This window comes from Prunus avium, chromosome 6 (assembly GCF_965620075.1).
Source record: "Prunus avium chromosome 6, drPruAviu1.hap1.1, whole genome shotgun sequence".
NCBI lineage: Eukaryota > Viridiplantae > Streptophyta > Magnoliopsida > Rosales > Rosaceae > Prunus > Prunus avium.
In genome coordinates this window covers 26686617-26712168 of record NC_142289.1, presented here as the reverse complement: position 1 = coordinate 26712168, position 25552 = coordinate 26686617, and the positions used below count along the sequence as shown (strand labels likewise).

The 25552-nt window shown below is 37.5% G+C and overlaps 3 protein-coding genes across 3 annotated transcripts; all 3 read right to left on the bottom strand.

The window, feature by feature from the left end:
- Nucleotides 1-8313: 8313 nt before the first annotated feature.
- LOC148293931 (uncharacterized) lies at nt 8314-9175 on the bottom strand. The gene is made up of 2 exons (XM_088255798.1): nt 8562-9175; nt 8314-8478 (listed from the first exon to the last, which is right to left on the bottom strand). The coding sequence occupies exons 1-2, from the start codon at nt 8996-8998 to the stop codon at nt 8385-8387; spliced, it is 531 nt and encodes a 176-aa protein (XP_088111924.1). The 5' UTR covers nt 8999-9175; the 3' UTR covers nt 8314-8384.
- A 212-nt stretch (nt 9176-9387) lies between these two features.
- Nucleotides 9388-10664, bottom strand: LOC148293930 (protein FAR1-RELATED SEQUENCE 5-like). The gene is made up of 3 exons (XM_088254654.1): nt 10090-10664; nt 9550-9983; nt 9388-9506 (listed from the first exon to the last, which is right to left on the bottom strand). The coding sequence occupies exons 1-3, from the start codon at nt 10662-10664 to the stop codon at nt 9388-9390; spliced, it is 1128 nt and encodes a 375-aa protein (XP_088110780.1).
- A 2427-nt stretch (nt 10665-13091) lies between these two features.
- NEK6 (serine/threonine-protein kinase NEK5) lies at nt 13092-19580 on the bottom strand. The gene is made up of 14 exons (XM_021962502.2): nt 18985-19580; nt 18797-18863; nt 18618-18683; nt 18453-18499; nt 18300-18345; nt 18115-18195; nt 17989-18031; nt 17826-17875; nt 17142-17223; nt 17017-17066; nt 16144-16217; nt 15723-15774; nt 15000-15638; nt 13092-14916 (listed from the first exon to the last, which is right to left on the bottom strand). The coding sequence occupies exons 1-14, from the start codon at nt 19080-19082 to the stop codon at nt 13399-13401; spliced, it is 2913 nt and encodes a 970-aa protein (XP_021818194.1). The 5' UTR covers nt 19083-19580; the 3' UTR covers nt 13092-13398.
- Between the last annotated feature and the right edge of the window lie 5972 nt (nt 19581-25552).

Sequence of the window (25552 nt, the reverse complement as noted above, 5' to 3'; positions counted from 1 at the left end):
TTGAATTTGGCTGCAGAGATATTACGGGGAGATGCTTACATGCCATGATAGTGGTTGAAATGGGTTCAGGTACGTGATGATTAAATTGGTTTTGGAAATCTCCAATTTGAAAGTCATGTAAATACACAATACAGATCCACGACTCCTTTTCGAATTCTACCTCTGCTCCTCAATTCTTCTTCGTCTTTCTCAATCTTAGTATATTTTTGTACATAATTTTAAGTTTAAGTTATTGGACAACAATTAGAACCAAAATATTATTATAGCGGATGCATGCTTTCATTTTGATTAGTGTGATACTACGCTACGTTTATTCTCATATTAGGCTAAATGTATATAGTAGCTGGATGCATAGCATAGACAGAAAAATGAAGAATCTGAAATGGAGATGCAGAGGCTTAGTGAGGAGAAAAGTAAATGGATCTGTAAATCTAGTGCACGTGGGCAAATGTAAATGGATAGGCATATGCGTTTTTGAAGTTAGGCACATGCCATTCCCATACATAGAATGTGCATCTGGAGTGTAAAGTTTTTTTGGATTTAATGAAACAAACATCTCTGTAATATTGCCCTAACCTCTTCACAACATTTACATAACCTTAACTAAACTGCATTGAATTGGGATTGGAAGACTGCATATGTGAACAATGACTGATGGCTTTTTAAAGTGTATTACATTATTGCAAAGTAATATGTCATGATTTATCCAAGCCACCATTCCAAATATCACATCCCAATCTTTAAGCCGTTCACCATGCCTTAACTTAATCGCAATGGGTTGCGTGTGTATTGATTGTAATTCTATAAGGGAAATAGGCGGCTATGCCCTCGCCTCCAATGTTTTATTCAACCATGCCCTCTTTATAGAAACACATGTGATATACATGCAGTAAACCTTCAGTAAACATTCAGTAAACCGTCAATAAACCTCAATAAAACTTCAATAAACATTTCCCATCTGCAATGCTATAAAAACTTCCTATTGGTTCCGTACCGCCCATCGGGTTTGAATCCCTCTTTCCTTTATAATCGGTTAATAAATTCATTGATTTTCTTTATTTTATTGGTCTTGGGCAGCTCAGTAGCATAAAAGTAATGTATATTGGTGCATCTATATTGCTTGTCTATTGCGTCTATATTGCTTGTCTACTTGCGTGCATAGCGTACATTTATTGCGTGTGTATTGATTGTTTATTGCTTACGAAGGAAATAAACAACAATACACAGGCAACAGACAAGCAATATACACGCAATACACATGCAATCTATACGCAATAGACATGCAATATACATCAGTCCCTAATTTCACCATCCATAAGGGAGTCATATCGATTAGGAAATTCTACTGAATAGTTGTTCTTCCTACTAATAAACAATCAATAAACCTTCAATAAACATTCAATATCGGACAATAACATGCGAAATACATGCAGTAAACAATCAATAAACCTTCAATAAACATCCAATATCCGATAAATAACATGCGATACAGATGCAGTAAACAATCAATAAACCTTCAATAAACATCCAATATCCGATAAATAACATGCGATACAGATGCAGTAAACAATCAATAAACCTTCAATAAACATCCAATATCCGATAAATAACATGCGATACACATGCAGTAAACAATCAATAAAACTTCAATATACATCCAATATCCGAGCAATAACATGCGATATACATACAGTAAACGATATACATACAGTAAACAATCAATAAACATTCAATAAACATCCAATATCCACGCTATAACATGCGATATACATGCAGTAAACAATCAATAAACCTTTAGTATATGCCAATAAACAATCTACCTATTTCAAGAACAATAATTTAAACTCAATGCCAATCCACCTATTTCAAGAACAAATATTACAAAATGGGTTTGAAAACTCATTGGTGGTGCATGCAACATGTCTTTTTGGGGAGAACTTTTACAATCCTTGAAACTGTGCACTTAATTGGTCATTAAAAGAACAAATAATATTAAAATTGATAAAAGTAATAAAACTAATACCAAGTCCTTAATGGACTTCAGCATATTCAGCACCGTAGCATCATACGTGTCATCTGGCTGTTCTGCTTGAGCGGAAGTTACATCAACCCATTCAAATCCATTGCAACTGGTGGCTCCCTAATTGCAGGCATCATATATGCAAAATAATTGTGTCAGAGTTAGACCAAGGTTTTTTTCACCCACATACATATTCTGGAAATGAAAACTTACATAGGAGGTTAGGCACTTCCAAAATGGCTTCCCTCGATTTTTTTTCTGATTTTGAAACCCGAAGCACCATTGCAGCTCCACAGTACGGACACTTCTTTGTTTGAGCGGGAGATGAAGACGAAGACATGTTGAATCTTCTCACTTGTACCTTTTCTCACTCAGATCTTCTCACTGAAACCTCTTCGGACTCATACCTTCTCACTCAGATCTTCTCACTCAAACCTCTTCGGACTCAGAGCTCTCTCATCTCTGCCCAAATGCGATTATATCCTCTTTTCTGTCTGTGGGTGGGTTGGGCATGCTTTCGACACATGTACCGTCAGATATGGGGCACCGTTTACCCCATAAACCAATATAATATTTAACTACCAAAACCCAATATGAAAATTGAGGGAAAACTGCCCTAAACCCTATATTATTTTCATTATATTTCATTAAACCAACTAGTTGGATAAACATCCATCACATTTTAATAACATTACTACTATATTTCGGTGTGGGAAAATGAAAAGTTATGTGATGGGACGTTCTGTGACTAGTCAGTAATCCGTCACATTTGTTTCATTGACATAAAAAGGGCGGGAAAATCCTAAAAATGGCTATGCATATAGGTTTTTAATTTACTTTTTGACTGTCTGACTTTGCATTTCGATGACATTTTCCTTCTCTTCTGTTTTTCTCTAGTTTTAGGGTGTTGGTTCAGTTTCTTTAAAAAGGGTCAGGTGAGAAAAACCTCAAGTGGAAACACATTTTCCAAACGGTACAACAAACACACCCTATAACAGAACCAAAACCCCATCTATTCTTATTTCTCCCCTCTTCCACTCCTCAAATCGTTCCATTCCAAAAAAATAGAAACAGATGAATTCCAAATATTTCACTACAGTCGGAGGAAAGAGAAGGAAGCATATCCATTTAGAGATGCCCCAAGCCTTCATCCCGGAGTTGGCTTGGTTTAAAGTGATGTTATACGTGGCAACCCAATCTTCGGAAGATCTCTTCCGTATGGCATCTGTGTGCCCATTATTCCGGACGTTGGCAAACACTCCACAAGTGTGGAACACCATTTCAATGGCTAAGTACCCAGACCATCCTAGCTGGTACCATGCTAATCCTGCGGTCCAGCTTTTCTTGCAACAATGCAGAGCTTGCGAGAACCCTGAGTCAATATTTAGAGAGGCGTTCGAAGTGTTTTTCATGCATGGTAACGTGGAAGCGTTGTATGGGATGCGCATCGCAGCCACGGCAGGCCATATGGAAGCGGCATATATAGTTGGACTTCTTGGCATGTCTGGAATTGGTCAGTCAAAAGAGGATGCATTAGAATTTTTGTGTTCTTTGAATCAACGTAACAACATTGATATGAAAGGAACCAGGGATGCTTTGAGACGAAGATTAAGCCGAGTTTGGAATGTTGCAAGACATATCGTAGATATGTTTTACTATGGGAAGATTAAGTTCAATCATTGCAGCGCTTGTAACAACAACGAATGGTGTTTTGTTATTGAAGGCTGGCCTACTGAAGCAAAGATAAATCCTTCGTTCTGGACTTGTTGCAATCGATGCAAATGGCACCGTGAGAGTGTTTTTTGGTTCAAGGTAATGCGTGTGTGTGTTGTGCCAGGGAATCCATACCCTTATAATTAGTTGTAGTATGTTTTTAAGGTTTTTATGCTTTCTGGACTTGCTTCTCTTCAGTTCTACGTTGGCTGGCTACGTTGGCCAAATGTTGGGTTTTAATGTATTTTGTCTGGTGTTTGTGCAGTCGTAAACCGTTTTATATATAAATCTACGTATATATATTTGTATACTTGAATGCTTACTGACATCAGAGATGGGTAATATGACATTTTACTGACATAGATATTTTGCCCAACTACAATCTTAATATTTGGTAAACGAAAAGGCATGCATGGAGTGAGCTGTCTGTTCACCAGTGCTTGGAAAAGACATTTTCCCACTTATCATATCCTAAACTAATTTTTTTCTGATGCCATACAATGGTTGACATGTATTTTTGTCATTTACTTTTTCAAAACATCCCTTAACCCTAATAAAAATTAGAAGTTAAGAAATTGAAGAAGAGAGAAACTAATTGGCACCTGAAATGGTCTTTTCGCATAACAAGATTACAAAAAAAAAAATTAGGGTCAATAAAATTAATAAATATAGAAGGTAAAAAGTCATATAATAATAATTTAGGGTAAAGAACAATATCATAATAATTTAGCGTCACCACGAAACGGGGAATTCAGTAAGAAAGATGAAGCCTCAATGAATTCGTAGCAATTTTCGGAAGTTTTTTTTTATCATTTTTGTGTTTTTAGTTATGAATTTTGTAAGGCAAAACAATAAAATAAGAATTTAGGGTAAAAAGCAAGAATGTTTGGTTGCAACTGACGTACACTTGTGCAAGTGGTGAAAGGTATGCACTGAGATCGCCCCATGTGTCAACTTGCGATTATTTGGGTTTTTTTAGTGCAAACAACTTGAACAAATTGTAATAAATAGTCGGAAATTCGTAAAAATGCCCTGAAAATTACTCCGGCCTCCTTGTGACATTATAAAACTAGAGGAACCTATAAAGCATCCATTTCGCAATGAAAAAATCCAAATTGTTTCAGAGAACTGACTTTCCTCTTAACCCTAAGTATATATGTTTGTTCACTTTAACAAGTATATTTCCTTAATATTCGTTATATAATTTGTAATAAGACAAGAAATAGTTTCCTTTCAAATATAAGGATGTAACATAATCTGTTTTTGTTTTGTTATAATAATGTACATATATAATAATTGCACACTGCTTTGAAGCCATCATTGCAACTGCGCCTAGAGCTTTGAACACGTCAGAGGTATTCAATAAGTAGTCCATATGCAACTGCGTCTAGAGTTATGAACCATCACAGGTATTCAATAAGTAGTCCATCGGGAATCAGTACAAAATATCCATCATGTCCAATCACATAAAATAATGCCATACTTTTTTGAAAAACCTCACACCACTCAAGCAATTTTAAAATATTAGTGAATATTTGTCCTAGTCTATATAAGTGATTATATATTCACTCTGCATTTTTTTCACAGTATATGTTAACTTTGAGGGATTCCACAAACATATAATATAAAGGAAGAAAACAATAGTAGGAGATGAACCAGTACAAAAAAAAAAATAATAACCTTGTCACAAACGCACTCACAAATGCTTTTCCATAAACCTTGCCCTAACATATAATAAATAATGGCAACATTGCATATGATGCAACCATGTCCAAATCTGATACGTGATCACACAAAAATGGACATGGCAGCAACATATGACTGAAGTAGATGGCCACGTTGCATCACGTGTTCTCATCATTAAAGACATCAAAATATGAAGGTTGAAATCTTCCATAATAGTAAGCATCAAAATAGGTTTGAAGCAGAGTTGAACGAAAATTCCAATTCCACTTATTTGCCTCTACTCAAACACGATAACCAAAATGGTTACTTCCCTTGGTGAGTATATTTGTTAACGTCGGAAAAGGTAATAGATGACCAATCAAACCCGGGTACGACGAGTTTTGCATAGGACCGGAAGTAGTCGAATCCAGCTTGCATCACACGCTTCTTTGACTCCACTGCATTAGATGAGTTCTTGTATTTTTGAACAGCTACACTCCGAAGTCGTTTGTGTCTACGCTTCATGCGCTGCAACTTCGCCCTATCCAGATTGGCCTGCCTTTTGTCATCTTCAATTTGGCCTTCAACAAATTCCAAACATGCCTTTGCCCTTTGGATTTCATCACCAAGTTGAAGATGCCTCTCCTTCCAGAATCCAAGAACCCTTTCAGACTCAAAACTTCCAACAAAATGGTCATTCTGTCTAGGAATGTGACACTGCTTATCTGGTGACTCACTTGCGTGTCGAAGGCGGTCTTTGTTTGGATGGGTGTTTATTATGCTGACATCAAACTTGGTTAGTAAATCCATTCTATGGAGGGAGAGAGTTTCTGTGGAGGAGAGAGTTTCAGTCGATGGAGAGAGATTCGGTGGAGGAGTCAGTTTTTCGTGGAGGGAGAGTTTCTATGAAGGATGTGATAGTAATACCAATAAAAAGGTTCCCGCCAAAAAATATTTGGTTGACAATGTATAAATTAATTTTTATCTGATACAATCTAAGTTTAATCCTAACCACTGTGGTTGGGTTCACTAACTAGATGTCACTTTCATTGAGTTTCTTTCAACCACTGACAGTGGTGTAATGAGGTTGACATGCTTGAAAAGCAAAACCTGACACCTCTTTTTAAAAATTGAAATAAAGTACATATGTTGACTACACGCAAGCTTTAGTATGTTGGTCTATAAAGCTATGTCCCCTTCCTCAAACAAAATTGCATATGCAATCCTCATCCTCTAAAAACAAATAGGATTATTCAAGCATGTCATCCTCTTCAGGCGCCAACAACACAGTCGAATATGAAAAATTGGAGTTGCAGGCTCCATTTCCACGTTGTACTCGCCGACCCCTTCCATTTTCAACATCATTTGGGAGTGAGGGGGACTCCGATGATCCATTAGAGGCAATACATGCAGTCAGTAGCAAGCTAGATTATAATTCCAGACTGATCAATTCGTGGCACGAGAAATGTGTTGAAGACGAGGCCATTCTGGCTGATCTTAACATTATAGTTAACAAAGCGTTCTCCCAAAAGAACAAGTACTTGAAGTTGAGTCATACAAGGAAGTTGAAAGCAGAGGAGTTGGATACAGTAATGAATGATGAAATTAAAGGTTGTTTGATGAACCATATGCGATGCGAAGAGCACCATAGTGAACTGGAGATGGCATTCAACGAAGGATTCGAAAATTTCCGAGCATTTGCGGCAACTACTCATACAAGTTATAATTGGGACTATGTATCCCCTGATGCTGTGAGAGAGATACTAGACGATGGTGGTGACATGAGTGAGCATAAGCACGTCAAAGCTGCTCGGAAGAAGCCGACCAATACGACTGACTAATTGCGGCTACGGCTGTTCAGTTGGTTGGGGTGATCGTGGTATTGCTAACAGGGACCAAATAATATGCTTTGCAATGTAAAACTATCTTATGGGACCATTATGTCAGTCGTCAGTAATTCGTCAATTTTGTATGAATGAATGAAATGTTTGGATGCAGTAAATTAAGCTATACAAATAATGGGTTATTCATGGACTTTTTTCTGATGTTATACAATACTTGGAATGTAATTTGTTCTTTTTATTTTTCAAAACATCCCTTCACCCTAATAAAGGAAAAAAAAAATTAACAAATTGAAGAAGAGAGAAACTGATTAACACTAGAAATGGTCTATTCTCACTCAAAATAACAATAAAAATAATAATTTCGAGTAAATATAATTAACAAATGTAGAGGCTAAAAAGTAATATAATAATAATGTAGGGTAAATAATAATAAAATACTAATATAGCGTAACCATGAAACAGGGAATTCAATAAGGAAGATGTAGTGTCAATGAGTTCGTATCAATTTTCGAAACATTTTTATCATTTTTGTGTATTTAGTTATGAATTTCATAAGAAAAAACAATAAAATAAGAATTTAGGGTAAAAACCAAGGATGTGGCCATGTGTATTGACGTACACTTGTGCAAGTGGTGAAAGGTGATGCGCTCAGATCGCGCCAGGTGTCAGCTTTTGATTATTTTGGCTTTTTTTAGTGCAAAAATCTTGAAAAAAGTTAAATAAATTGTAGGAAAATTGGAAAAATGCCCCGAAAATTACTCCGGCCTCCTTGTGACGTTACCTGCTGGAAATGCTACATTACCTTGTGATATAATCAATGAATCTGTGTCACTCGTTCATAATTCAGCATAAACTACCCATTGTACATGGTAAAAGTCATTGCTTCTTCACAAAACTCAAAATTTGATACTTTATCAAATGTCTATGAAAATTTCCAAATAGGGAGAAGACATGTAAAATTAACATGTGTCCAAATTTCATGCAAGAAGTAAACCAACCAAATTTCCATTTCAATTAGCAGTGGACAAAGTAAAAGCTTATCAGTGGACATGAACAAACAAATAAAATAAAACTGCATATAGAAAACTTAACCTGATCATTAGCCTTCATAACAACCGGCCTTTGTATAATACAAACATAAATCATTCGGTAGGTCCGTACATCCTGTAAAATTCGTCGAATAATGGGTCACTGAGATCTATTGGAGTTGATTCCTCATTGTTTGACGGTGATGTCCTGCATAAACACCAAACACAAGCACATAAAAAATTTAACTATTCAAATTTTAGGTGTTATTATAAATAGTTTTAACATCTTACGGTGTGTTCAAATTTCTTGGGCATTGTCTTCTATCATGACCAATGTCTCCACACTCCCGACAGTGTCGAATCCCTCGCTTCATTGGCTTTTCCTTTGCTCCCGTTACTTGTTTCCACCTTCCTTTGCACCTTACTCTCTTAGGGTCTTTCATATATTGTGTTTGAGAGCTAGACCCTCCAACTTCGTTATTACTTGGTCCATCCTTCAACAACTTCAACTTCACCCACAAACTTTTTAGAGTCTCTGACACTAGCTCACATCCTTCTTCACACATTAATGCATCCTCAACCACATCTGAAGCAAGTCGGGACATTGTACTCCGCTTTATTAAAAGACCAGGATCTGCAGAGTCTTTAATTTCGTTGCCATTTGCATCTGACACCAATCCAGCTTTCGCAGTTTTCTTCCACCTTTTCAAAATATATTTATCGGGCATATATTCAATCTGGTCCCTTCTGAACAATGCTAGGATGTGCTTGCAAATAATCCCAACAAATTCAAATTTTTTGCAGCTACACGATGCGTGGTCAGAATCTTTGACATATACGACTTCTGCCACTCTTGTTTGCCAATTTTTCCTTTCGCTCACATTAAAGACAACTTTTGAAGCATCCTCTGTTTTGAGCTCTAGAGAACATGCTGTACTTTGTATTAGTTCTTTCTCAAACTTTTGAAACATTGCCCTTGTGTACAAGGTAGCCATTTGTTTGTTCATTGACATTGGTAGAATACATTGAGCCACTTCAAATGCATCTACGTGATCAGCAGCTAACTCTTTTTGACGTTGATGGGAAAGTGCCCTCTCAAATCGTATTATGAAATCCATCAACGAATTTCTCCTTGATATGTATTGCTTGAAGAAAGCATGAGAACCTTCCGCTCTTTGGCTGCTTGACATTCCAGCGGCAAAAAAGTCTCGTGAGTAGGCTGGAACCCAAGATTCCCTTAAATCAAACATTGAACTTAGCCATTGATGGTCAGTCAAACCAGCCTTTGTAACCACAATATTCCACTTTGCATCAAACTCATCCTTATTGTCAGTATCCCATATGGCTTTCTGAAATTCACGCAAATACTCCTTATAAGCAGAATGTGGTAACTTAACATGGAACTTTGATGTGATGTGCCATATGCAAAGCCGATGAAATGTAGTCGGGAAGGCTATTGAAATCGCTCTGGTGATGGCCGCATCTTGATCTGTAATGATCGTTTTAGGTTCGCCACCTTGCATGGCTTTCTTAAACTCCTCAAACATCCAAATAAACGACTCAGTCGTTTCCTTGCTCAAAAATGTGCATGCTAAGACAATTTTCTGACCATGGTTATTAACTCCCAATATTGGTGCAAATGTCAAGTCGTATCGATTCGTGTTGAATGTGGTATCGAATACAACAACATCTCCATACAACCGGTATGCCCGTCTAGAAGTTGCATCTGCCCAAAAACATCGACTAAACCTGTCTTCGCCATCTCCCTCAATCTTGAAATAAAAAGCCTCATTTTTTTTTCTGTTCAGCCATAAAATACTCGGTCACTAGTTCAACATCGTGGTTCCTCAGCTTCCCATTCACACTACATTCAAGATTGTAAATATCCTTTTTGATAAAACCGATTTTATCCATTCCTCCGGATTGCACCTCGAAAATACTTACCTTCTGATGAATGGGGATATTAACCGAACCCAACTGTTTTGTAAGTACTTTTGTAGAATCCGAAATACGACGGTGTGATCTCAATAAATGCACTCTTTCTGAGGCTGTCATCTTATGATTGTGTCCCTCTGCAAAAAGAGAGATGGCATACTTCTTGCTCCCATTTGTCTTCACAACCACAATCTTAGCTTTGCAATTGCATCTACTTATTCCCCGCTGTCTTTTTCTCTCCCGAGTTTCATCTTTCCTGTATGCACCTTGTTTGCAACAAACAAATTCTTTCCTCAGAATCTCTTTCTTATTTGTCCCCCGAAAGCTGGAATGAAGTCGAATACCAAAGCCAGCCAAGAATGCATATCTGTTATAGAAATTATAAGTGAGGTCAAGCGAGTCGAACTTCATCCCAACCGCTGGTGTTTCCTCATTTCTTACTTCAGGAATGTAAACCATCCCATTAGCTGTTACACAGTCATCACTCTCTGAGCCCCAGACATTTTACCCACATATATTTTTGAACTACTTTTATATCACTGCATAGCAAATATTAATTCATTAATCAATCATTACTGCATTACAACATATCAATGCATTCCACTTACACAAAACATTGCCCAAATTGACACAAAAAAGACGCATAGCCTAGCTTGTTTGTAAAAGCCATTATTACACAAAATTTAACAATAGTTACGTCATCTCTTGTGCAATAATCTGGAAAAAATAACATTAGAACCAACATGTTCAACTAAGAACACAAATGTAATTCAAACCAGCAATTACAGAACTTCTCCCAATATCCTCTCCAAATGCTTACTCATAATGCCATTAAGCCTAAGTTTAGGATCTTTTACCTACATTTTATAATTTCCCACCCCCACCAAAAACAATCAACTAAATATATTGAATATTCATAAGGAAATGACGCATTATTGACAGAAAACTGACGCATTATTGACGGCAGAATAACACATTATTGACCGCAGAAATGACGCATTATTGATGCCACAAATGACGAATTTCTCACCCTCACAAAAAACAAACCAAACCCAATAAAATCAATCCAGCAACAGTAAACTTACCTCTCAAACTCAAGCGGGAGCTCCGAAGTCAATCAGCTTAAGAGAATGTGGTGGACATTAGAGAAGACTCTTTGGTAGTGGAGACTCCATCTCTACCACAATCGAGGAACAAATGCTGCTGCGGCGTCTAGCTACAGAACCAGATATGCTACTTTGCTTTCATCTGGAATCTCGTGTGCTGAACGAAAAAGAGAAGGGGTTTTCACTTCAGCCATAGAATCAAAACAGGGCAATAGCTAGATAAGAGCCATTAATCGTCATACCGAGGATGCCATAGATCGCAGGCCTCCCAAGTAGCTGATGACAATGGAGCGACTATAGGGTTTGGGAGCTTTGGATCTTTCTAATTCTGGGTTTGCGTTACATTCAAAAACAGAGGATTGTGTTCTTGAATTTTTCAGAGAGGGAAATATCTTCAACTGAAGTTGGGTTTCCAACGGGTCAGATTTCAACTCGGTTCTACATGCACCCTCTTTTAAAAACTCACCGTTGGATGAAATCCAACGGCTCTAACATACCCCTAAAAAAAAACCCCTTATAACTTTCCCCTCACTATAGAAGCTCCCCTGTTGCATTTGATGAATTGAATTGAACCTTCAACTTTTCACAATTGACAGAAACCCTACATTCTGGATTTTGACAAAGAACAAATACCCATTCCCATCCCCCTTTCACAAGGACTTTTGCATAAATTTCCACGTCGAAACTTACAGCTCCAGTTCTGCTCCTTTCTGCAACAATGGCGTTGACTATCCTCTTTCCGACCTGTGGCAGAAGACACGACAGCGGCCGACACCAACTTGGTCTCCTTTGGCTGCTGCACAAAAGGGTTCGTGAATGCGCCTCCTAGAAACTCATCCCTGTAAAAGACCTCTGCGTAAATCTCTCGAAAAATTAGGCTGCTACTGCCATAAGGGTTTCTGAGGAAGAAAGTGAATGTTCCAGTGAGCAGTTATTTGAGAGTCTGGAACAGCAACATCCACATCGAAGCGGTCAACGGAGAAGGAGACTAGTTGGATGCTTGGGGTGGAAAACGTTGCTGGAGATAAACCGGCAATACCGCACACACAAAAAATGAACCAAAACAAACAGCCGATTGCAAGCCATTTCTGTACATCACAGGGCGCCTCCTCAGCCCTGGTGGTCTTACTGTTACTTGATGAGGAAGGAAGCAGAGGTGTTTTCTCATCCACCTTTTGGTCTGCCGATTTTCCTTCATTCTTCGCTGCCAACTTTTCCTTACTTTTTTCTATCAATCTCGACGGCCACGTGTGGCGATTCTTCATCGTTCTTCCTCACTGCTCCTATACACATGTTTAGAGTTTATGGTTTAGGGTTTGTGTGTCAGCTTGCTACGAATGACTAGGGAGGGGAGGGAGTTGTTTGTTTATAATTCTAATTCCTAAATAGCCTCGATAACCACTGAATTTGAATTTGAATTTTTTTGTGTTGAAACATTTTCTTTTCAAAATTCTTAAGAGTCAACTTTAAACTTGTAGATAACCATTGAATTCTTTTCCGTATGGAATACAAACTCTTGCTTTGCCCACATATTAAAGCCCCTTTTCTTTTTTTTGCCAACATATTAAAGGCCCTTTTCACTGAGCTTAAAAATCACCTTTATCAGATTATAGAGAAGATTATTTCAATCTAAACCAAAGAATTTATCCGTAGCCCCTAAACATAAACATTAGGTTTATATGTCATGAGTAAACAACAGTTTGTTTTTATAAAAAAAGATTCCGGTGCAAAGTAAAGAACAGTTATCGTTTCTTCAGATTTCGACAACGAAGAACAAACCTGATCGACAATTTCAGCAATACTAACTTTTTGTTCTGCTACAACCCCAATAATAACATTGGCTGCAAGCTAACAGCATATCATACATTTGGCTAGAAGACAATGTTATAATTCGTATGGTCACTATGTACAACAACCGAATGCATTCAAAGAATTACAAATTGAAGAAAGAAAAAAAACTTGAGACCTGGTTGTTCTCTTTGGAATTCAAAATGGATTTGAATTTTCAAGAGGCATGACAAAAAGCTGAGATTAGTATTGCTGTTTCAAGTAACATCAACAAGAGAGAGCTTACTATAGAGAGAGCTTCACGAACTCCGCCCACCTTCCTCGATCCTCAATCCCTTAAGACTCTTTGCTAACCAGATAGCTGTCTCCCTTGGGGAGACTTTATCTTTCCCAAAAGGCTTCAAAACAACTGAGAGTTCCTCCAATCTGTTGTGCTGCAGCAAATCTGCAGATAGTTCTAGTAGTCCTTCTAGTGCCTCTGCCCTCTGCCTAAAAGACTTGACATCCATTATTTCCTTTTCTGGTATTTCCTCTTCGGTCATAGGAGGATTGGGCTTTGTTGGCTCAGAGGAATCAGATTTTTGAGCTGAAGGTACAAGGTTCCTCATCTCAGTTTCTTTGGCATCCCAGTGATCAGAATTATTGGATTTCGGGCTTACTGCTTCAGAGCAGTTTGAGGATTTAGGAGCAATAGGAGCAGTCACATTTCGCATCTCCAATTCGTCCCTTACTACATTTATCAGCTTCCCAACATCCACATTCTGAACCCCCATCTCCACAGATTCCATTACTGGCTGATCACTCCCGACACGGAAACTACTATGCCGTATTACATGTATGACATCATCAAAAGCAGGAGGAAGATTAGCAGCAGCTGCCTTTTCACCTGATGGATTTTGCAAGCTGGTTCCTCTATCTGGCTGAAATAAACTTTGGCTTGACGAAATGGGAGGGGCAACAGAAAGGGTAGTGTCTTTTTTTTGGTCCGAAGAATGGGTAGTGTCTGCAACCGAGGATAGAAGTTCCCTTACAGTGAACTTGTCATGACCACTTGATGTAGATGTATATTTTGACTGGAACACTGTACCAGGCGTACTACTGGGCCTATTTACAGGGGTATGATCATTGCAAAGTAATCTTTCTTCAGAAACCGGGACAGGGAGATCAATAGCAGCAGTTAAATTCACTTGTTCGTCACCAGCTGTTGTATTGTGAAGATCTAGAATAGCCTCAGAGGTTTCAATTAAGCATTCTGATTTATTATCATGCTTATGGTTTTTTGCAGTCTCAGACATCACTGAATGAAAATGAGTAGCAGCTGAACAACTTGGTGGAGATTCTGTACTCACAATGTGGGTGACACTCCCATAATCAGGAAGCATCTGCTCGGTCATGTCAATAAAAGGAGTTGTTGCATCATCACAAATCTCAAATCCTTGAATTGAAACAGAAGAGGAGATAGAATTGCTGCTATCCGTCTGCATTCCTTTCGAAGTTGTCTCTTGATATCTTCGAGGCTCTTCTGTGACCTCTCTAGGAAAGTTTGTTAGGCAACCGTTAGGCACTTGAGGAGGATGCTTTTCAGGCTCCTGTGTTATCTCTCTAGCACTTATCCTCAGAGCATAGCTCACTGCATTTGGAACATCAACCCCCACTTGCTTCATCCGTCCAGGAAATGTAGAACGTCTAGCCAGCGTAGGAGGGGTCCTTTGCCTAGGCTTAGGAATTCCATCATCAAAAAATTGTTTTATAGGAACAGGGGGAGGAGTACCATCATTTCTGGGTTTAGGTTTTGGTGAGGAATCAACTATGGGTAACTGTAAAAATAAACCACAATACATCAATAATCAGTTAAATCCACATATTTAATATAAATAAATAATTTAAACATTATTATTACCGGATGCTTTAAAGGATGGGATCCCTGTGTCCGTTTTGCAGAATCAGGGATTGCCATTGATGATGCAACAGTAGGTGTATCAGGACTGGACTTGATACCAGGAGAAACATCACTCAGCCTGGGTATTTTAGACACTGCTTCTGTGTTAGTTCTCTGGGTGGACACACCAACCTTAGTACGATTACTTCTCATTGGTGAACTATTTTCCCTAACTTTTCCTTCTTTCAAAGCCAGCATTATATTCCTAATGGTTTTTGGTTGCCTGAATTCAACATTGGATTCAGAATGAGAAGGCTTCATCAACTGTTGTTCCACTTTAACAGAACAAACATTTGGGCCATGTTCTTCAGTAGGCAGGAGCTGCTCAGAGCCATCTTCATCCTCAAAAGAAACCAAATCTGTCTCAGTAGCTTTATTATAACAGTTTGACTCCATTTCTGGAATGTTTTTCTCAATAGAACGCAAACTATCTTTATCACTGCTTGAACCATTACTGTTTTGGCTTTCTGCCATGTTTCTTCGAGATTCACGAGCTCTAGATATAGCCTTATCAGGAGAGAAGGCTGTTCGAGTGCTAAAGGATGGACGATACTGTTCAACATAAGGCAGCAAATAAGGGTGCTTCAAAACCTCGGATGCCTGACAAAGTGGAAGTCGAAATTATTAGGGTGCAGTTGCTCTAAATCGTGGAAGTTGAGTAGAGCATCCTAGAGAGACACTTACACTTGGCCGATGCTCTGGGTTCTTTCTCAGCATGCCTTTGATTAGTGTTTTCCTGCATGCACAATGGCCAAAAGATTGATTAACATGCTATAGAGCATCCAGTTTTCAACAATATACAGTAAAGCAGTTATTTGGAAGAAAACCAAAAGTGAAAATTACGTTTCTCCACTCTTTCTATAAGCAGGAAAAGCATTTAATATTACCAACCGAATGCCCATGTTGACATGTTTATGTACATCCTTTCAAAATATGTGTAGCTCTATGTGTGTGTCTGCACCTATTGATATTTATATATATCTTTCATGATACAGGGGCAGAAGGCACAGTAATGCAGAGCAAGAGCCAAGTCCAGGTAAAATAATTGAGAACACAAACATAACTCAAAGAAGATGAAACTTAACAATAGAAGATAAAAACTTACAAGGATGGGGAATAGCAAGGCGGCAAAGGACCTATAGAGGAACGATTAATCTTGCTTATCAATCCTGCCATATCCTGAAACAACAGGTGTAATGCAAACATTCAACTTCTGATAAGAATAACTAGTCAAGATATTTATATGGTTCATGACAGCATAGAGTTGACTAGTTAAGGAGTGGGGCCTTGTAGCTCCTATGGTAGAGAAAATTTTCCCCCACACCAAGGCCAGAGATCATATTCCCCCCTGCCCCTCTGGCCTCCCTTCTAACCAAAAACGTTTACTACTTGAAGAAAGCAGTTAAAAATGTGTGGGAGCACAAACTTTTTATCACACATCATTTTGAACCAGGCATTTCCATGGTGCCAGAAAAGAAATGGCGGGGAAGAAAAAAAGAACCCCAACAGATGGATGGTGGAATTTAAAGAGAAAAACAGCACCTGAAGCAGTTTGTCTTCCCAAACATATAAACTGTTTAAAAGCATGTAAACTGCCCATCAGATGGTTTGCACAGGATATATGATATTATGAAGGCCTCCACTACAAGAAGAAAGGCCATTTAGATCAGAATTGGACTCTGTCAATGACACAAATTACTTGAATATATTTTTCTTATTTGGGGTATAATTAAAAGTTGAGGTTCAACAACATTGTAGGCCACTTCAAATACATTTATGGAAACCATTGCTAAAGTGCACAGGGAATCACCCCATCACAGGACTATGATGAGAATTCCTATCAAATCAGATTTTAAAAAATACACACCCACTAGGAAATAAAAAGGAAAAATTATTTGATCATCTGGTACATTTGAATTCCCATAAAATCATATTGCACACAAAGAATTAATGCCAAGAGAACTGTAAGAAATCTTACAAAAGCTTTAAATGCTGGTCGATGAGCAGCCATCTCATATATGCAGCACCCTGGCAAAAAAATCAACCATTTCAGCCACAGAAAAAATAACATAACTTTAAAGACATATATATAAGACAACATACCTAGAGACCAAATATCAGACTTGAAGCCATAAGGAATATCTGCAAGCAGTTCAGGACACATGTAATTGGGGGTCCCGACCACCTGCACACAGAAGTACAGGAACACTGTTAATTCCACAAATAGCACTAAAGTCTCTATCACCAGCACAGGCTAATAACTGAATGCTTAAAAAGAACCTTTTCATTTTATATTTAATAGTATAAAAAAAAAAAAATTGCTTTGACCCCTTGATATTATTCTCTGAACGTCTAAACATTCAGTTGCTTAAATCTTAAAAGGATAAGCTAGAATGTGAACGGAAGTACATCTGACAAAAGTTATCATACAAAAGAAAGAGAAATTCATATATTCTCAAGTTACATTATTGAACGTCAATAAGCACAAAGAATAGTAAAAATAAAAAATATATAAATTAGGTAGAGCAGTATCTTTATACAAGACTGCCAACTTAGTATAACTATCTAATGTTTTAATATCTTCCTTTATTATTAAACTTTAGTCTATACTATTGAATGTCTGTACACATAGCAGGGTCATTTATCAACCTCTAGAACTATATTGCACCGTTATAATACCAGAAATTAAAGATATCAAACTTCTTAAGCATTAGATATGAGCTAAACACTTAGAGATCATTGCTGTACATATAGTTCATTGGATGTAAAGAAAATTGTAGCACATACCGAAGAAGCCAAGTCATCTGCCTTCAAAGTTTTCGCAAGACCAAAATCCCCTATATACAGACAAGATCACGATGAACAAAATAAGAACAAACACATTATCATCTGAAAAACAATATGAAGACATATATGTTCTAAACAATTGTCAAATCCATCTTGAACTCACCAAGACGAACATCCTGATCCTTGGTAAGAAATATGTTAGAACACTGCAAAATGAGAACAACAGATTAATCTTGATCAACCTTAAACTGCAAATTGAGATGTAAAGTGCCAGTGTTGGCAAACATACTTTTAGGTCACGATGTAGAACATATTTTGAATGCAGGTATTCAACTGCCAATAGTAGCTGTGTGAACCACCTGCAGAGTTTCTGAGCAATTCCCGCATTCACCAACACAAGCCAACCGTAAGATTGAATTCTAAAACACCAGTGTGTGCATTAGTGTATTTGAACAAAGAGATCAGTATACTCACCTCCTCGGGAAAATAAGCCCCATTGGACTTCTTCATCAACTCAGCCCTGAAAAATTTATAGATGAAAAACTGGTTAAAAATATTAAGGACCTAGGCACATTTATATAAATCAAGGCCAAATAAATGAAGTTTGTAATATCTGTGACAACTCACATGTCTCCACCTTCACAGTACCCAGTGACAATGCAAACATAGCAACCCTACATTATGTATACAACACTTCCATTTCAACAGAAACACAAAAAGCTCAAAAAGTAAAAACTACAAATCTGATATAGGTATATCCAACACACATACACAATATCAAATGTGTCTAACCTTCTCAACCCAGGCTTCCTTAAATTCGACAATGTACGGGTGTTGAATTCGTGCAATAAGAGCCATCTAAAATTCCAAATTTCCACACAAATATAAGGAAACTAAATCTGTACGAAATAGAAGGAAATTTGTATGCAACACTAAGAAAATCAGGAACTGGAGCATTGGATTGAACTTACCTCTTGATGAGCGGATCGCCGGCACCTTTCGGTTTGTCTTGCAAGGCGGATCTTCTTCAACACATACCTGAAAAACGCATCAAAACCAAATGAGCCTCAAATCTGATCCATACACTACACAAATATACACAAGCATATCCACAAACACATTAGATACATATCCACATGTGTGTGCTAAGATCAATTACTTCTTCTTCTCGGCCTTGTGGTGGACGAGAATGGCAGCTCCGAAAGCTCCGCGGCCGATCTGCTCCATAAGCTCATACTGATCCATTCTTGACTCCATTGCTTGCTGCTCAGCTCGATCCACTGGTCCCGAATGAATTACAGCAATGCCTCCGAAGTAGAAAGAGTCAATGATTCTGGTTTGACATTTGCTCCAAGCTCACGCCATTCTTGCAAGCTAATAATAATGGCGGATTCAAATTTCAATCTACGGATCGCCAACCACTGCGCGCACTCATTGCTCAAAAGCGGTGCCGTTTTGGGGGTGTTTCAGTTGTCCAAGTGAGGAAATGGGAAATGTAAGAATCTATTATCTGAATTTGGTAAGTAAGTTAATGATGGTGTGAAGAAAACTGTAGCCAACTTTCTAAGTAAAGCTCTTGTCTTGTTTTCTCTCTCTTCTTCTTTCTCTGTCTTTCTCTCTCTCCCTTTCCTTTCCTTCCTTGGCTTGGGTAGGGTTGGGTTGGCTTCTGAGACTGGTTTAGAGTGCGATTATGGGTAATGGGTATGCTGCCTTGTACGCCGACACAGGTAGGTAGCTGTCCAACTTCAACATCTCCTCTACTTTCTTCTCTTATTATTATTTCTTTAATTTGATATCCTACTTATTTCCTGAAATTAAAAACGATTTTCCATGTGGGTCATAGAGTTATGCTTAGTGGCGTAAAAGATAAATTATATTTTTCAGCTTTTGTTTCTTTTTTTTTAAGAAGGAAAATAAAATGATAAGGTGAAGTCATGAGGACAACCAATACAAGAAGAATCAAAGTAAAGAGCCTCAAGCACCGGATGGGAACCGAGTCAATTCAAATATACTACCTGAAATTTGAGAGTTACGGTTCATTTGGTATTGTTGTCACTCTTTAAAATTTAAAATAATAATAAAAAACTATTTATGTTGTGTTTTGAAAATAATCAGTTTTAGCAAATAGAGTCTATTCCAGTGAAAAAGAGCATAGACTTACTTGCATACCAGTGGTCTTAAGTTCAAGCCCCAACTGCACCTTGGTAGAGAATGTGTGTGTGAAATCCCTCTCTCCCTTGTAGTTTAGATTATCGTTTGTATTCAAATAAAATTAATAATAATAATCAATTGTAAAATAAAGCAATTCCACATTTGGTAAACATTATTTTTAAAATGTTATGAGTATGAAAAGTAGTGTCAAACTGTTTATTTTTTTGGATAATAACTAAAATTGGCATGATGTTGAAAGTGTTGAGTGCTAATCAGGCGGTGGTGATGGAGGCGGTGCAAGTGGTGGTAATAGAGGCGGTGGTGGTTATGCAGGTGGTAGTGGTGGTGATGGTGGTGAAGGTGGTGGTGGTGGATCTTAGAGATGATGGAGATGGAGGTGGTGGTGGTAATGGAGTTGGTATAGGTGGCAATATAGGTGGCAGTGGAGGTGAACGTAGTGCTGGTATAGTGAAGGAGGTGGAGGAGGTGGTGGTGGTGGTGGTAGTGCGAGTGAGTGTACATGAAGTATAAAGAAAAGGTAAACTATGTCATTCCTCTTCTCTCCTTTCTCTCTTCTTCTCTCTTCCCTTTTTCTCACTCTCTCTTCATGCTGCTGCAGACCCAATCGAACCATTAACCCACCCTCTCTCTCTCTCTCTCTCTCTCTCTCTCTCTCTCTCTCTCTCTCTCTCTCTCTCTCTCTCTCTCTCTCTCTCTCTCTCTCTCTCTCTCTCTCTCTCTCTCTCTCTCTAATTCCACTAATTAATGTTTGTGGTGGTTCAATTGGGTGGTGATGGTGGTTGAGCTAGGTATATGGTGGCTGATTATGAGTGGTGATGATGGTTCAAATGACTGATTGGGTGGTAATGATGGTTCGATTGGGTCTGTGGTGGCTAGTTATGGGTTTGATGGTGGTGGTCTAACGATCATGGTGGTGGTGGTGGGTTTGATGGTGGAGGCTCTGACAGTTTGACTGTGGTGGTGGGGGTGGTTTTGATTCAAGCTAAGTGACTTCATTCTCAATTCTCCAGAAAATCTAATGTCGAACTTGCCCGTTCAAAATTGCGCGTGTGCTATTTTGTGAACCACATTTCAATCGCACTGTATTAGATGAGCGAGTTCGGCATTTTTTTCATTGTTGGACTATACAATACCATTTAAGTTAGTCCCCTATCTTACCAAACATGGGTTTCAAGTGCTATTTAACACAGTCCAATCTAGTGAGGCATACCAAACATAGCTTATATTAAGCAGTTGCGAAGCCAGGATTTCATGTGTGTGGGGGCCTCTTACAAATTATAAAGAATCAAAAATTCGAACTCACAATACATATACCTTAGGTTCCTTCATGCATTCATATCATACATGAATTTTTTTTTTTATATGTAAAAATATTGACTAAGTATGAAAAATAGTTTTTCAGAATAATCATTTTCTCAAGATAATTTTTGGCGGCTTTTATTCCTTGCACATCAAATAAGAAAACTTGATTTTATAGGATTTTAGTATGAAGTATATATTGACTTAATGAGCCATCATTTTTAGCCTAAATCGTATTTTGCACTAAAACCGATTTTTCATATTTTGATTTGGTGGGAATTTGATTTTCTAGTATTTTTATTTGAATCCAAATAGGGGGTACTTCCTTATTTACATTGTAAACTTAAGTAAATGGAGTAATATAAAAATAAATGAAAGTAAAAGGACAAAGAAATTTACTTAAATGTTGAAAATTGAAATAAAGTAATTTGTACACATGGAGTGCACCACTACTATCTGAGCAAATGGGCAATTTGAAGCACCTCCTTGTGCCTTAATAGGTCCGTCACAACACATGTTGGTACATATAAAAACATAAAGTATTTGAAATAATATACATATACAAATACATAACAGTATATTACTTTTAAAATATTAAAACATTGAGTGGGGGCCCGTGACCACACTGGTCCCAGTGTGGCTCCGCCATTAAATACCCAAAAAAATCATCCTAAGATCATAGTAAGTGCAAATTTTTTTTAAAAAAAATTTGGAGTGTAAGAAGAGACGCTTTATTTAACACAAAAGAAGCATCATAAGGCAATATGTGTTGAAGAATGTAAAGTCCCCCATCAGAAACTTAATTGAATAAATTACAACTTATAATAAGTGGTTTCATTCCTAATAATACCGATCCTTTTTATGATAAAACCCCACCTACTGGGCTTTGTAAGTGGTTAAGTTGGGGACAATATCGATATTACTAGTAGTGGGTCACTTATCCATCTCTCTGAAATTTAACAATATGCAAGACATCACATCCATACAAGTGGCCAATGGCCATCCCTTCGCCTAAAAAGAAAGAAAATGAACTACGTGAAATGAGAGCAAACTGTGGAAATCAAACTTCTTTCGCAATTTACAATTGCAGATATTAAAATTGTGTAAACAATTGCAAGCTTATTGTGAATTATAGAAGTCAGCCACTACAAGCCCTAATGTGACTCGGCACCTTTTATTGTCTATTTTCTACTTTGATTCATTTGGCCCTTCCATTGAAAACCAAAAAGAAATTGGCCATTTGTTCATGATTGGCCTCATGAATCATTTTAATCCGATCACGTATGATCAAGATTTGTTGACTGCATCTGCATACCCTTACTCACCGTCAAACATTTGACCACCAAACAGAAAGCACACACTTCCATGGAGACTGGAGTTGACAAAAAAAAATACAAAACAATCAATGATTAGTGTATTATTATAACTCAGTTAATTTTAAAAATGCAAATTGCAAAACGTACGAGCTTTGTCAGTTGCTATCTCTTTGATTTCAGGACCATGTGCTTTGTCTCTGTCTAACGTGCGCCAGGTGGGTGTTGCTTTCTATCGGAGCACAGCATTTCTCGGCTGAGCAATGCTACAATGTGCTACGTGACATTTGAGGATTTTGTTTCCCCGATTCAAAATGCCACGCTGGCGAATTGAATTGATCCAGCAGGATGCGCACATGCAGTTACGGAGAACAGCGCAGACATCTGGCGAACGAGTCACGTGGCCTGGGACCCACTCCCACGTTGCTCACGTGTTCTAATAGGAGGTAGCCTTTTTTTTTCTTTTTTTTTTAATCAACTAATTAATAGTGAAAATATTTTCTTGTTCTAATATGTTTGCAAGATGGTGATGTAATTTGTATCATACATTTAGAATATCCAAACTAATTGGAATATTCGTATGCAGTGGGCTAACCTACTACAATGGGTCAAGCTCATTTGGGGCGTGCCATCGGGTCTTAGGCCCAAAACCTAACATACACGACCATAGCTTTAAACCGCGCTGCTCTAGTTCAATATATGTTTTTATGTGCCAACGGGGTATAGTTTAGTGAAAAGAGATGTTGGCTAGTACACCAATCATTTCATGTTCGAACTTCCATGACACTTTGGTAGTTTGTATGAGAAACCTTCCTCTCATTATAGTTTAAAGTATAACTTGTATTAAAAAGAAATTAAACATATTTTTTTGTGTTATATAATGAGGATATTCATAGACTATGCATTGGAATTAAAAATATTATAAAAATGTTAGGGTTATAATCCTAACAAACTTCTCATTCTTTCTCCATGGATTCTCTCTTCTTTATGACTTTGTTTCTCTTTTTCTCTATACTACTGTTCATGATATATAATAATTTTATATTCTCACTGCCTCGTCTTGTCTCTTTCAAAAACTGAAATTGAGCCACACTGAATTGTTCCTTGGATTTACCAACGTCGGTTTTCTTGATTGTTGGTACGGCGTTGGTGCTGATATTTGGTCCACCGAGGCTTTTAGTTTGGTGGTCTATTTGTGCTCAAACCCGAACCAACCCAAACTAAACCAATATTTGACCTCTCAAAGCTATGCTTACCCCACTCCCCACAATTATATTGCTACATGCAAAAGCAACATAACCTGTCGACAGAGAGCATAGAACAGGAATGTGCTACCAAATAGTCTTCCCTTTGGCCTCAGTGTTATTCAGCCTATCTAGTAGCTTTCCCAGAAATGCCCTTTCAGATCGCATCAATCATGACCTCTTGATTGGTCGCTAAGCACATGTAGCATGAAATGCATGCTACGGTGAAGTTCTTTATCAAGGACATTAATTCATGACAAGTTAAGAAACATTAATTCATGTTAATTGAAGCAAAAACACTGAAGACACCTAGAAATGAAGAGAGTAAACACTGAAGAGAGTAGACATTTATATATATTTTGATACAAGCGATTTCTACTTTAATCTAATCTAAATTATGGAAAGGGGATTCAAACTCGGATGCAGAGTAAAGAGTTAGCATATTCACTCTAGCCAACTCAGCTAAACCCACCATGTATGCCAATGAATAATGTTATAGGCTGGTTTAGGCTAAACCCTAAACCATGTCTGCATTTTATTTTTCTTAAATGTAATATATTGCGTCTATATCTAACTCGGTCATCTAGGTTCCGATGCTTCATGGAAGAAAAAGTGTTGAAAGCAATGGGTTATGGGTGTGCATCTCAGGACCATGACCTACAGTGAGGAGAGCTTCATTGTTAGTGAAGGGCCCACTACTTCATCCACGCTCTTCTTCAGAAAAAGTGATGTCCATGGAGACGGAGGGGATAGCTCTAAATTTGGACATCAAATATATTTTCCGTTTCCACGTTCTCTTTATAGATTTTTTTTTTCTTTCTATTTTTCCTCTTCCTTTATCTACGGGACCAACTATATGATTAAAAATTGAAACAAATTATATTAAATCGTCACATAAAATAATAAATCAATTTACAAATTCTGGATTTGAAGCAGCTGTAGGTCTATATATGAAAACAAACCAAAGAAAGAAAAACAAAGAGAAATATATTATATAGGAGGCCTTTTAAAATGCAATCATAGCAGAAACAGAGTCAAGCTGATTGAAGAAGATATTTAGGTAGAGCATACAGGGAGAGCGAGAGACATGTGGACAAGGGTCTTGGTCAGTATCACTCCAGAAAAAAACAGAAAAAAAAAAAAAAAAAGTTAGTTGTGAACCAATAATTCTACAATTAGTCTAGGGCAAAAAGCAGGATGCATTATTTGCCTCTGTTTATAGATTCCATCAACTTTTCTAAAAGAACACAACTTTTAAAAAAAGACATTTTCGTTCTGTGTCGTTAAGCATATCACAACACTTTTTTAAAAAAAAATTACGAAAAAGCATTACTTGGCTTTTTTTCATCCTTTTTTTTCCCCCTTTCTTTATCAGATTAGCACAAGCTTAAAAATGCTTTAAAAGCCGAGGTCTAACGTAGTGGAAAAAGAGCCTTTCACTTGCAGACCAGAGATCTCAAGTTCGAATCCCTAAGGCATCATAGTTGTGTGTGTGTGTGAGAAATCTTCATCCCATATAGTTTAGATTATCACTTGTACTAAAAAAAAACTTTAAAATATAAATGGATTTTTGTATAAATGTCACCTGAACTTGTACCTTAGTTTCAATTTGTCAACTTAAAGAAAAATTTAATAGAAATGTCAACTTAATTTTTCTAAATCCATGATTTGTCATCTGATTTTAACATCATCCAATTTT

Excerpts from the sequence above, each read along its gene's own strand:
- LOC148293931 (XM_088255798.1), bottom strand. The coding sequence starts at position 8,998 with ATGCCCGATAAATATATTTTGAAAAGGTGGAAGAAAACTGCGAAAGCT. Across the intron at positions 8,479-8,561 it reads CCAAGAAATTTGAACACACC|GACATCACCGTCAAACAATG; the intron begins GTAAGATGTTAA and ends GTGTTTATGCAG.
- LOC148293930 (XM_088254654.1), bottom strand. The coding sequence starts at position 10,664 with ATGGTTTACATTCCTGAAGTAAGAAATGAGGAAACACCAGCGGTTGGG. Across the intron at positions 9,984-10,089 it reads GATGTTGAACTAGTGACCGA|ACGGGCATACCGGTTGTATG; the intron begins GTATTTTATGGC and ends TGCAACTTCTAG. Across the intron at positions 9,507-9,549 it reads TATTGTGGTTACAAAGGCTG|GGAATCTTGGGTTCCAGCCT; the intron begins GTTTGACTGACC and ends GTTTGATTTAAG.
- NEK6 (XM_021962502.2), bottom strand. The coding sequence starts at position 19,082 with ATGGAGTCAAGAATGGATCAGTATGAGCTTATGGAGCAGATCGGCCGC. Across the intron at positions 18,500-18,617 it reads AGGAAGCCTGGGTTGAGAAG|GGTTGCTATGTTTGCATTGT; the intron begins GTTAGACACATT and ends TACATAATGTAG. Across the intron at positions 17,067-17,141 it reads GTCTGATATTTGGTCTCTAG|GGTGCTGCATATATGAGATG; the intron begins GTATGTTGTCTT and ends TTTTTTTGCCAG.